The sequence below is a fragment of the Mobula hypostoma genome, chromosome 3 (genome assembly GCF_963921235.1).
Source record: "Mobula hypostoma chromosome 3, sMobHyp1.1, whole genome shotgun sequence".
In the NCBI taxonomy this organism is placed as follows: domain Eukaryota; kingdom Metazoa; phylum Chordata; class Chondrichthyes; order Myliobatiformes; family Myliobatidae; genus Mobula; species Mobula hypostoma.
In genome coordinates this window covers 15,227,450-15,239,729 of record NC_086099.1, presented here as the reverse complement: position 1 = coordinate 15,239,729, position 12,280 = coordinate 15,227,450, and the positions used below count along the sequence as shown (strand labels likewise).

The 12,280-nt window shown below is 42.5% G+C and overlaps 1 protein-coding gene across 1 annotated transcript in view; it reads right to left on the bottom strand.

Annotated features, from left to right (window-relative positions):
- The window catches only part of oacyl (O-acyltransferase like), a 65,988-nt gene extending 53,998 nt beyond the window's left edge, over positions 1-11,990 (bottom strand). The window contains exons 1-2 of the mRNA XM_063042016.1: positions 11,777-11,990; positions 5,709-5,879 (exon numbers count right to left, since the gene is read on the bottom strand). Coding sequence (XP_062898086.1) covers positions 5,709-5,879; positions 11,777-11,990 — 385 coding nt within the window. The remainder of the gene's footprint in view (positions 1-5,708; positions 5,880-11,776) is intronic.
- Between the last annotated feature and the right edge of the window lie 290 nt (positions 11,991-12,280).

Here is a 12,280-nt window from a genome sequence, read left to right as displayed (position 1 = left end):
CCTGCCTGATAACAAGGGGTCAGAGATTGTTGCACAGATGGGATGGATAATTATATAGCCATATAACAATTACAGCATTGAAACAGGCCATCTCGGCCCTTCTAGTCTGTGCCGAACTCTTATCCTATTCCCACCGACCTGCACTCAGCCCATAACCCTCCATTCCTTTCCTGTCCATATATCTATCCAATTTAACTTTAAACGACAACATAGAACCTGCCTCAACCACTTCTGCTGGAAGCTCGTTCCACACAGCCACCACTCTCTGAGTAAAGAAGTTCCCCCTCATGTTACCCCTAAACTTTTGTCCTCTAATTCTCAACCCATGCCCTCTTGTTTGAATCTTCCCCACTCTCAATGGAAAAAGTCTAACCACGTCAACTCTATCAATCCCCTTCATAATTTTAAACACCTCTATCAAGTCTCCCCTCAACCTTCTACACTCCAAAGAATAAAGACCTAACTTATTCAACCTTTCTCTGTAACTTAGGAGGTGAAACCCAGGCAACATTTTAGTAAACCTTTTCTGTACTCTCTCAAGTTTATTGACATCCTTCCTATAATGTGGTGAGCAGAACTGTACACAATACTCCAGATTTGGCCTTACCAATACCTTATACAAATTCAACATTACATCCCAACTCCTATACTCAATGCTCTGATTAATAAAGGCCAGCAAACCAAAAGCTTTCTTCACCACCCTATCCACATGAGATTCCATCTTCAGAGAACTATACACCATTATTCCTAGATCCCTCTGTTCTAAAGCATTCTTTGATGCCCTACCATTTACCATGTATGCCCTATTTTGATTAGTTCTACCAATCGACAATGCTAAGTGGCCTGTGTATGCAGAGCTTCTGATAAATATCTCAGTTGGGTGGAAGACAGACCCCAATGATTTATATATACTGTATTACAAATGACAATTTAAAGTCAGTCAGGTCAAAGTCAACAAAGTCACCATATACAACTCTGAGATTTATTTTCCTGCAGGCATTTACAGGAAAATAATGAAGTACAATAGAATTTATGAAAACTATATATAAACAGAGACTGAGAAGCAATCAATCTGCAGAAGACCACATGTTCAGGTGCACCACGGAGATGTGAACTTAACCCCTGCTCTACTCACTTTACACCCATGATGGTGTGGCTAACGACTGCTCCAACACCAAATACAAGTTTGCTGTGGTGGTGATGAATCAGCATACAGGAGGGAGGCTGAAAATTTGGCTGAGTGGTGTAAAAACAACAACCTCTTACTGAATGTCAATAAGATGAAGGAGCAGGTTGTAGACTTCAGGAGAGGGAAACCAGAGGTCAACAGAGGATCAGAGGTGGAGGGGGTCAGTGGTTTTAAATTCCTGGGTGTCACTGTCTCAGAAAACCTGTCTGGACCCATCATATGAACATAATTGCGAAGAAGGCGTGACAGTGCCTCTATTTCCTCAGGAGTCTGCGGGGATTCGGCGTGTCATCAGAAACATTGGCAAACCTCTATAGATGTGTGATGGAAAGTGTAATGTATGGATCTATTTATTTTAGAGCAATAACACCCCCCCCCCAGCACTATGTTGTCTGTTATCTGGTGTCTACCATGTGCATTGTTTTTTCTCTCTCTCTCGCTCTCTCTCACTGCAATATGAATACACCAGTTAAAGCCATCTCCCATGTACGTGCTATTATTTAATTGATATGTAATTCTGCACAAACACAACAAATTGGTGACGAGTACAAACCTGAGTATCAGAAAATATCACAAACTGCACTGGCAGTTACAGAACAGAACCGCAAGAGTTAAACAGCATGAGAAAGCCAAAGGACCTGTGAGTAACAGTGAACGACACATGGAATTTAAAGTGAAAATAACATGGTGATGGCTTCAGTCAGGAGAGTTGGAAAGTTAATGAATTTGGTAGCGCTAATGAAGGCTGAGAGTTGTATAATCGAGAGGGTTGAACTGTACTGTAATGCAAACAATGTGGAGGAGCAAAGTAAAGTATCCACATTTATCTTAATGGGTGCAATGACGTACAGTCTCTTAAGCAACATAGCAATGACTGAAAAGCCAACGAGCAAGATGTTCAATGAAATTGTTACAATTTTACAAAATCACTTGATCTTTAAACTGCTGGTAATAGCTGAGAGATTTAGATTTTACGAAAGGAACAAGTCAAGGAATGAAACCGTTTCTGAATGCATTGCAGGACTGCGCAAACTTTCCCAGTACTGTGACTTTAGTGATGAACTTTATGATGCATTAAGTGACAGGCTTGTATGTGACTTGCATAGTACAACAATCAAATGAGGCTACTGGCAGAAAGAAACCTAACCTTAGAACGGGCATTGACCATTGCAATATCATTACAGACTGCAGCAAAGGATGCCACAGAACTACAGAAAAGGAGATTGGAATGTGAACTGTACAAAATATCCCTGAATGTTGCAAAAAACCAAAGATGTTATCGATGTGGCAAATCTTCCCATGATGCAAATAAATGTTGGTTCAAAGAAAAAGTCTGCAGAAAGTGTCACAGACAAGGTCACATAGAGAGAATGTGCAAGGCAGACAAAAAGCACAACCGAGTGAAAAGTCTCCAACACAAAACTAAGCAAATGCATAAAGTTACTGAATGTAAAACAGAATCAGACAACATAGAGTCCGACAAAGGTGAACTATCATACCTAGAACTGCATAGTATAACTGAAGCAGATCACAAAATCATCTGGATCACAATAGATGTGTCCGGTGTAAAACTGAAAATGGAACTTCGGAGGGTGACTACAACAGTCTGTTTTCTAAGATATCATTAGAACAGACCTCATTGATGCTAAAGACCTAGTAGGCAGCCGTGTGTCCTCTCCAGGGCGCAAGCCTGAGTGGGAAGATTTGAAGAACTGGCAATTGCCCATGCAGCAGGTTTCCCTCTCCACGTCACTGATGGAGTCCAAGGTTGCCAGAGAGAAGTTGTAAACAATATCAAACTGCCTTAAGGACCCCGGCTCTGGATTTCCTCTTTGGGGTTTATTCCTGAAGCCTTTCCCATCGGTGGGTATGGCCGCAAGGCAGCAGAGGTTTAAAATCTGAGTTTTCCTTCTCCTAGATGGGCTGCCATTCAAGGCTAACAAGCCCCACCTGCCAAAAGCAACTGGTTTTGAGGCACCAGTGGTCTGCCTTTGCCCTTTTTCTTGTCAGTAGAAACAACTCCACCAGGCCCAGTAGCTAAGCCACAGGTGAAGGCCAGGAGCAGTTAAAGACCTACATAGGCAAAAAGGTGTCTCCCAAAGGCAAACTGAAGTAAATGTGAAATATGGAGGACAAACACAGCAGTCAGAGCTTTATGTATTGAAAAGTAGAAGGCCAGTACTTTGTGGATGTGAATGGTTGAGAAAAATCCAACTAGATTGGCATTCAATCAAACCTGTCAGTGTGGCATCAACAGGCAATTGCAGCCCAAATGGTAGCACTAAACAGAGACTGCCACAACTGCTTAATGCTACTCAGAAGGTGTTTGAGAACAGAATAGATAAACAGACTAAAAACTTGGCTAAAAATTGTTTAGGATGCCAAAAAATTCAAAATGCACCTCCACAGGCACCATTACACCTGTGGGAGCAGCTGTCTTCACCATGGCAAAGAGTACATATTGACTTTGCTGGGCCATTCATCAACTTCATGTTCCTGATTGCTGTGGATGCTCATTCAAAGTGGCTGAAGGTCATACCAATGAAGTCAACCTTCTCAGCAAAGGCTGTCTCTGCCCTGAGGACTATCTTCACCAAAAACAGCTTACTAGAACAAATTGTGAGTGATAACGGACGACAATACGCGTCAGAAGAGTTCCAAGTGTTCATGAAGAAAAATGGTATCAGATACTTCAAGTCACCTCTCCAGCACTCAGCGACGAATGGGTTAGCTGAAAGGTTTATCCAAACCTTCACAAAGTCCATTAAAGCGAAGGACAAGGAGGTCATTCCTCTACAACACAAGGTGGACAACTTCCTTTCTTGTGTATCTGAACTCTGTTCATGTGATGACAAATCAAACACCTGCAATGAGCAGAAATCTGAGATCTCGCATAGACCTCCTGAAGCCAGATCTACAGTGGGATGTGCAGAATAAACGGTTCAGCCAGTTGCCAAATGAGTCAGCAAGGAGCTTCGAGATTGGACAGGAAATCCTAGCACATAATTACCGAGAAGACAAGTGGACACCCAATAGGAAAGCTACAAAAACTGGACCACTGATGTACACAGTGGATGTTGGAGATCAGACATGGAGATGTTATGTGGACCAGATACTGGATGCTCAATCAAAGAACACACCTGAGTCAATTGCATCCAATGAGAAGGACACATTACAGTCACCGAACATTCCTCTCAGTGATGATGATGTCACTGACAGCTACGTAACACTGGAAACTGAGAACATTGTTTTAGACAAGACACACACCAAATTTGATGCCACTCCACAGGCCCAGAGGCGCCATGTTGAAAGAAATAGGGTGCCACCCAAAAGACTGAATCTTTAGAACTGTGAAGTCAGTTGTGGACTGTTACTGTGAAAGCATGTTTATTTGCAATATGGGTTCATAAAGGGAAAATGGATGTTTTGTATATGTACAGTTTTATGTTGCATTCAGCTAAAGGGGGAGGAAGTGTAATGTATGGATCTATTTCTTTTAGAGCAATGACCCGTCCTCCCTTAGCACTATGTATTGATCAGTTTTCTGTTCATACAATGCTGTCTACACATGTGCAATGTTTTCTCTCTCTGCAATGTGAAGACACCAGTTAAAGCCATCTCCTGCATGTGTGCTTTTATTTAATTGATATGTAGTTGCACAGACCCAACAGAAAGTGTGCTGACAGGCTACATTACGGCTTGGTATGGGAACTCCAATGCCTTTGAGTGGAAAATCCTGCAGAAGTTAATGGATTCGAGCCAGTACATTATGGGTAAAACCCTCCCAAACATTGAGCATATCTACATGAAATATTGCCATAGAGAGCAACATCCATCATCAAAGATCCTCACCACCCAAGCTAGGCTCCCTACTCACGACTGCCATGAGGTAGAAGGTACAAGTACCTCAAGACTCACATCCCTAGGTTCAAGCTCTTGAAGAAAAGGGGATAAACACACACATTTAGGGATTCTTCTATCTTGTTATTTCATGCTTGTTGTTATTGCTATTTATTTATTCACAGTTTGTTGTCCATTGATCCTATTTACAGTTACTGTTCCATAGATTTCCTAAGTACGACCAGAGAAAAAGAATCTCAGGGTTGTATGTGGTGACATGTATGTATTCTAATGATAGATTTTACTTTGGACTTTGAACTTTGAAAAGAAGACAGAGTGTGCAAATAAATGAATAAATCAGTAGTACTGACAACATGAGTTGCAGAGGCCTTGAAAGCGGGCCTGGAGGTTGTGGAGTCTGTCCAGGGTTGAGGTGAGCGAGGATGTCCACATTGGTTCAGGAGCCTGATGTTGAAGGATAATAACTGTCCCTGAACCTGGTGGTGTGGGGCCTGAGGCTCCTGCAAGTGGAGCTCCTTCATGAAAATACAAGCTAGTTTAACAGCAAGCCCTATTAACATTTTTAGGACACTTTCCCATTCATCTAATCTTGCGAATGAAAGTAGACTATGAAAGGAAATATGCATTTACAGATAATGTTGAATATTAACCAGGGTACCTAGATTATTGAGAAGGATAAATTGGCAGACATGTCCTGAAATGATCCACAATAAACTCAGAACTCGGATCCCGTTTATCACAGAGTAGCTTCCTGCAGTAATCTGGGTGGACAACATGGCAGGCACACTCTTTTGTATTGCAAAACTTGTCAGTATCCATTCAAGGAATCCTGCAAAGACCAAATAACAAGAAAAAAAATGTTATAATAAAACTGTAACAGTGAGCTTGGAAAATCATTATGCTACCCAAGTTGTAAAGAGCTTTTAAAGTGTTGTAAAGGGCTTTGGGTGCCATGGTTAGCACGACACTATTTCAGCCTGGGGCCATCAGAATTCTGAGTTCAATCCTGGCGTCCTCCCTTCTCCTCGTAATTGCGTGCGTTTCCTCTGGCTGCTCCAGTTTCCTCCCACATTCAATAGAGGTACCAGGTAGGTTAACTGAGCATTGTAAATTGTCTCATGATTAAGCTAGGATAAAATCGGGGTTGTTGGGGGTTGCTGGGTGGTGCGTCTCAAAGGGCACTATATCTCTAAATAGCAAAAGAAATAAAATTAGTCCATGAATTTCCATTTTGTTTAATTTAGTTTAGCTAATCAGACAGTTTGTTAACATCTGGACACTATGATAAAGATTAGCTTTATTTGTCACATATACATTGAAACATAAAAGCATATAGTGAAGTGCGTCATTTGCACAAATGTGTGTGGTGTGCTGGGGTGTCCTGTAAGTACTGCCACATTTCTGTCGCCAACATAGCATGCTCACAACTTTCAAACCTTAACCATATATCTTTGGATTGTGGGGAAAACCAAAGCACCCGAATGAAACGCACGTGGTCATGAGGAGAATGTACAAACTCCTTATAGACAGCAGTGGCAATTTAAACCCTGATCATTTTATGTATATGGGCTGTTAAGGTTGTTATAGTTAGGTGTGGTAATGGAGGACAAACCCCCACTAGCTATTAAATGCTCCCAATGCTGTGTACCTGAAATTGCCCCTGACAACCAAGTCCAGCTCCTGGCCTTCATGTGTGGTTTAGCTACTAAGCCCAGCAGAACCATTTCTACTGACAAAAGAGGCAAAGGCGGGTTACTGGCACCTTAAAACCATTCGCTTCAGGCAGATGGGGCATGTCAGCCATGATTGGCAGCTCATCTAGGAGAAGGAAAACTCTGATCTCAAATCTCTACTGCCTTGCAGCTATACACACTCATGCGGAAGGCTTCCGGAGTAAACCTTGAGGAAAATATCCGGAACTGGAGTCCCTAAGGCAGTTCTACATTGAGCTACACACATCAAAGTTGCTGGTGAACGCAGCAGGCCAGGCAGCATCTATAGGAAGAGGCGCAGTTGATGTTTCAGGCCGAGACCCTTCGTTGCTTGAATTTCCAGCATCTGCAGAATTCCTGTTGTTTGTGTCTACATTGAGCTGAATGCTGACTGGAAACTCCTGTGATGCTGCTGGTACCAAACTGTATCGATTTCTGCCGTTCCTTTGGATTCATCAGTTGCATGGAGAGGGGGAGCTTGCTACATGGATAACAGCTTGCTCTCCATGTTGTGCTGCCCATGCCTGCGTACCTGCACAACTAGAATGCAATAGTCATGGTCAGCTCTGACCGATGGAAGCCCTCACCATCACCTCGTATGCTTATATAGCTGGTGCGATTGCGCTAACTGCTTGGCTACCATGCCACCTTTTGGACAACGTCACCAAACGATAACTAGGTGTCACGTTTTCTGATGGATCTTTGAGAACAGGTATCTTCAAGGTCAGAGACAAGCCACCGACCACAAATTATCCAAATGAGAATGTAGCTTGTATGAGGAGCAGATTGCCAATATAGTGTTACAAGAGAATACAAACTGAAACTATCCCTCATTTAGCATCTGATCTCTTGTCAAATATGTTGTTTCACTGTTGAATTAAAAAAAGAGAAATGTACTTTGGATTCAATGAGTGGAGTGAATTTTAGTGTGCATATTGGGACATTATAACAAACGGGATATTGTTGCACAGTGGTCAAGTCACGGGTAAATATTCAAAGGCCTGTACTGTTGATTACAACAAAGTACTGTGCAAAAGTCTTAGATATAAATAGAGCTAGGGAACTTAAGACTCTTGCTCAGTACAAAGGTAATTTTATGTATCGTACTGTACTGTTTCAACAAAAAAAATGATTTCATGGTATATGTGAGTGATGATAAATCTGATCCTGATATGGGTCTCTATTGTGGACTGAGAGTGGGAAGGGGGCAGGGAGAGGGGAATCATGGTTGGGAAAAGGGGAACGGAGAGGGGAGGGAGTGGGAAGCACCAGAGAGACATTCTGTAATAACCAATAGACCAATTGTTTGGAATCAAATGATCTTGTCTGGTGTCTCTGGGATGGTGTGTCTGCAGCTGAGTCACTGCTTCTCTGCCACCTGTCCCACACCCCTCCCACAGTGCTCCACCCTCACCATTCCCAACATCTTTTGCTCCCGCCTGATTTACACTCTCACTCTCCGCTCCACGTTGATAAATACATTACTGTACAAAAGTCTTAGGCCCTAAAGCTATATACATGTGCCTAAGAATTTTGCACAGTACTTTAGAATATGAACAGTACTGTGCTGTGTACTGCTTTATGTTCTATGTAATGTACCACTGTACAAGCCCTTCAGCCCACAATGTTGAACTGACATAACCTATTCCAAGATCAATCAAACCATTCCTCCAGCATCATAGCCCTCCACTTTCCTTTCCATTGCCCCTAACGTATCTGTCTCTACTACCATCCGCGGCAGTGCGTTCTACAAACACACCACGCTTCGTGTAAAAAATCTACCTCTGACAACCCCCCCATACTTTCCTCCAATCACATTAAAAGTATACTCTGTCATATTAGCTAGTTTTTTTTCCTCCCTTCCCTTCCTTATTTCTGCTCAGCAAGGACAGTAGGGATGCCAGGCAGGATAGTTGAATGCTCCTCCTGTGGGATTTGGGAAGGCCGGGAGACTTCCAGTGTCCCTGACGACTACGACTTCATCTTCTAACAAACTGTATTAAGGAGTTGGAGCTGGAACTAGATAAACCATAGGTCATTTGGGAGGCTGAAGGGGTGATAGATAGGACATATAAAGAGGTATTCCACCCAAGGTGCAGGACACAGGAGATTGGGTGACGGTCAGGAAGAGGAAAGGGGTTAAGGAGTCAGTGCAGAGTACCCCATGGCCATCCCCCTCAACACCAGGTTTATCATTTTGGATACTGTCGGGGGTGATGACCTAACAGAGGAAAGTCACAGTGGTCAGGTCTCTGGCAATGAAGTCTGCCTCTGTAACTCAGATGGGAAGGGAGAAAAAGAGGCACGCTATGGTGATAAGGCATTAATTAGTTAAGGGAATGGACAGGAGGTTCTGTGGGTAAGAAAGAGATTCCCAGATAGTATGTTGCCCCTTGGGTGCCAGGGTCCAGGATATCTCGGATCAAGTCGTCACTTTCTTAAGTGGGAAGATGAACAGCCAGAGATCATGGTCCATGTAGGTACCAATGACTTGGGTAGGAGGAGTGGCAAGGTTCTGCATAGTGAGTTAGAAGTTAAGTTAAAGGGCAGGACCTCCAGGGTTGTGATCTCAGGAATGCTAGCCATGCCATGTGCTAGAAAGATGATACAGTTTAGTACGTGGTAAGGAGTTGGTGTAGGTGGGATGGCATAAGATTTTTGGATTATTGGGATCTCTTCCAGGAAAGTTGGGACCTGTATAGGAGGGACAGTTTGCACCGGAACAGGAGGGGTCTAATATCCTAGAGGGGAGGTTTGTTAATGCTGCACGGTGGGGTTTAAACTAGAGTTGCAGGGGGTGGGAACCAGAGTGCCAGAACAATTAGTGGAGAGGTTGTGGAGACAGATGTTGGTAAGACCTCAGACAAAGTTAGGAATCAAAAGGTTGAGCATGGTGCGACTAGTGTCCCAAGCAGCCTATATTTCAATGTAAGTACCATAGGAATGCTGGATAATGGTGCTGAAGATGAGGTAGCTGGTTTACAAACAGGCAATGTGTAGTGAGGAGAGGCTGTTGATAGGGCAAAACTGTAATCAACAGGATGAGTTGCAATGTAAAATGTGGATAAAATCGAAAGGTAGATAAACTGGAAGTGCAGTTGCAGATTGATAGGTATGATGGTGTAATCAACACTAAATCATGGTTGAAAAAAGATTATAGCTGGGAACTTAATGTCCAAGGGTACACACTGTATCGAAAGGACAGGCAGGAAGGCAGAGGGGGCGGTGTGGCTCTGTTGGTAAAAAATGAAATCAATTCATTAGAAAGAGGTGGCAAGGGTAAAAAAGACCCTGATGGGAGATGTATGCAGACCCCCAATCAGTAATAAGGATGTGGCCTACAGCTTAACAAGCTACGAGCCCATAGTATTACAGGGAAGATTCTAGCATGGATTAACCTGTGGTTGCTTGGCAGGAGGCAAAGAATGTGAAAAAAGGCAACCTTTTCTGGTTGGGTACTGGTGACTAGTAGTGTTCAATAGGGGTCTGTGTTGGGACCGATTTTTTTACATTATCTGCCAGTGAGTTGGATGATGCAATTCATGGCTTTGTTGCAAAGTTTGCAGACAATATGAAAATAGGTGGAGGGGCAGGGGAATGGGCAAAGAAATATCAGATGGAAGACAGTGTCAGGAAATGTATGGTCATTTACTTTGGTGAAAGAAATGAAAACAATGACTCTTCTCCAAGTGGAAAGAAAATACACAAACTGAGGTGCAGAGACACGTGAAAGTCCTTGTGCGGGATTCCCTAAAGATTAATTTACAGGTTGAGTCTGTGGCGAGAAAGGCAAATGCAATATTAGCCCATTCACTAACAAGGGAAAATCTGCAGATGCTGGAAAGCCAAGCAACACACACAAAATGCTGGAGGAACTCAGCAGGCCAGGCAGCATCTATTGCAAAGAGTGAACATTTGATGGATTGGGCCAAGACATCTCGGGTGGATGTGGAGAGAATGTTTCCTCTGGTGGGAGAGTCTAAGACCAGAGGACAGAGCCTCAGAATAGAGGGGCATCCATTTAGAATGGAGATGAGGAGGAATTGCTTTAGGCAGAGAGTGGTAAATCTGTGGAATTCTTTGCCACAGCAGCTGTAAAGGCAAAGTCTTTATATATATTAAAGACAGAGTTTTATAGATTCTTGATTGGTCAGGGCATGAAGAGATACGGGGAGAAGACAGTAGACTGAGGCTGAGAGGAAAATGGGATGAGCCATGATGAAGACATGGTGGAGAAGACTTGATGGGCTGAATGGCCTAATTCTATTCCTATATCTCATGTCATACTGGGAAAAAGTCTCTGGTGTTCCACTCTATCTGTGTGTCTCATCATCTTTTGCATGTCTATCAAGTCACCTCTCACCTTCCTTTGCTCCGGGGAGCTTACTAAAGTCTTTAATTAAACATCAATAACATTATCTGTACTGTTAACTTTTCTTTCAGTGGTGGCACTGAAGGTGGTTGTCTGAGAGGGTAAAAGAACAATGTGCAGGAATATAGACAAATTTCAAAATGATTCAGAGTCAATTATACAAAGTTCATACTTCTATCAGGTCACCTCTCATCCTCCTTCAGTCCAAAGTGCAAAGCTCCAGCTCATTCAACCTTTCCTCATAGGGCATGTTCTCTAATCCAGACAGGCTCTGAGGTTCCCATATTGGCTTCATCAGCCATCCTAGAACCCACAGAACTGGACTAGAAGCCATCATCGACGCTGAAGCACCATTTAAAATGACAAACCTCGAGCTGAACCACAGTGATTTTGCTTTGCACGAGAGCCTACTAACTGATACCCTACTGATTTCTATTGTCAGAGCAAATGATTTGTTGCTGATTTGCCTCAACTTAATTTCAACTAGAAGTTCTGGCCGTTCTAATTAATCTCCAATAAAACAATGAAAACAGTTATTGCAGTAACCTCTTGAGTTCCCTCAGCATGTTGTTTCATTCTTAATGCAGGAGATCGAGTTTCATTTTGCATTTTCTTTTCATCAAGTTACTAGTAAAAACTTACCTACTCTGCGGTTCTTCTCAGGTTCCTTGGTTACACCATGTTCTGCTGAGTCGTGCTTGCATTTTGTGATACTTTCTTGTAACTGTTGAACATTTATTTTGTGACATGAAACTGTCTCATAATTCTTGTGAGCTGGGCTTAAAGCATCTTTCCTTACTTTGCCAGTGCTCTTCCACTCTTTTATTGTTATAAATGTGGACCCAGCTATCGTCATGGCAACGAAAAGAGCAGCAACAAATCTGTTTTAGAATGGAAAGAGTGTAAGAAGCAGTCTCCATATAAACACAAAAATGTGATCTTAAGTGATAATATATTGAATACGTCTATTACATACATACAAATGCCAACAAAGACATCAATGTGAGGTGTATTATTTTGGCAGTAAACACTTTTCACCCTGTATGTAGCATTGGCAACAATGAATGACAGCATTGGTGAAGGAGCGATGAAGGACTTGTTCTTGTATGTGAAAGTTCCTGAAAATAAAACACAAATTAGTATTCT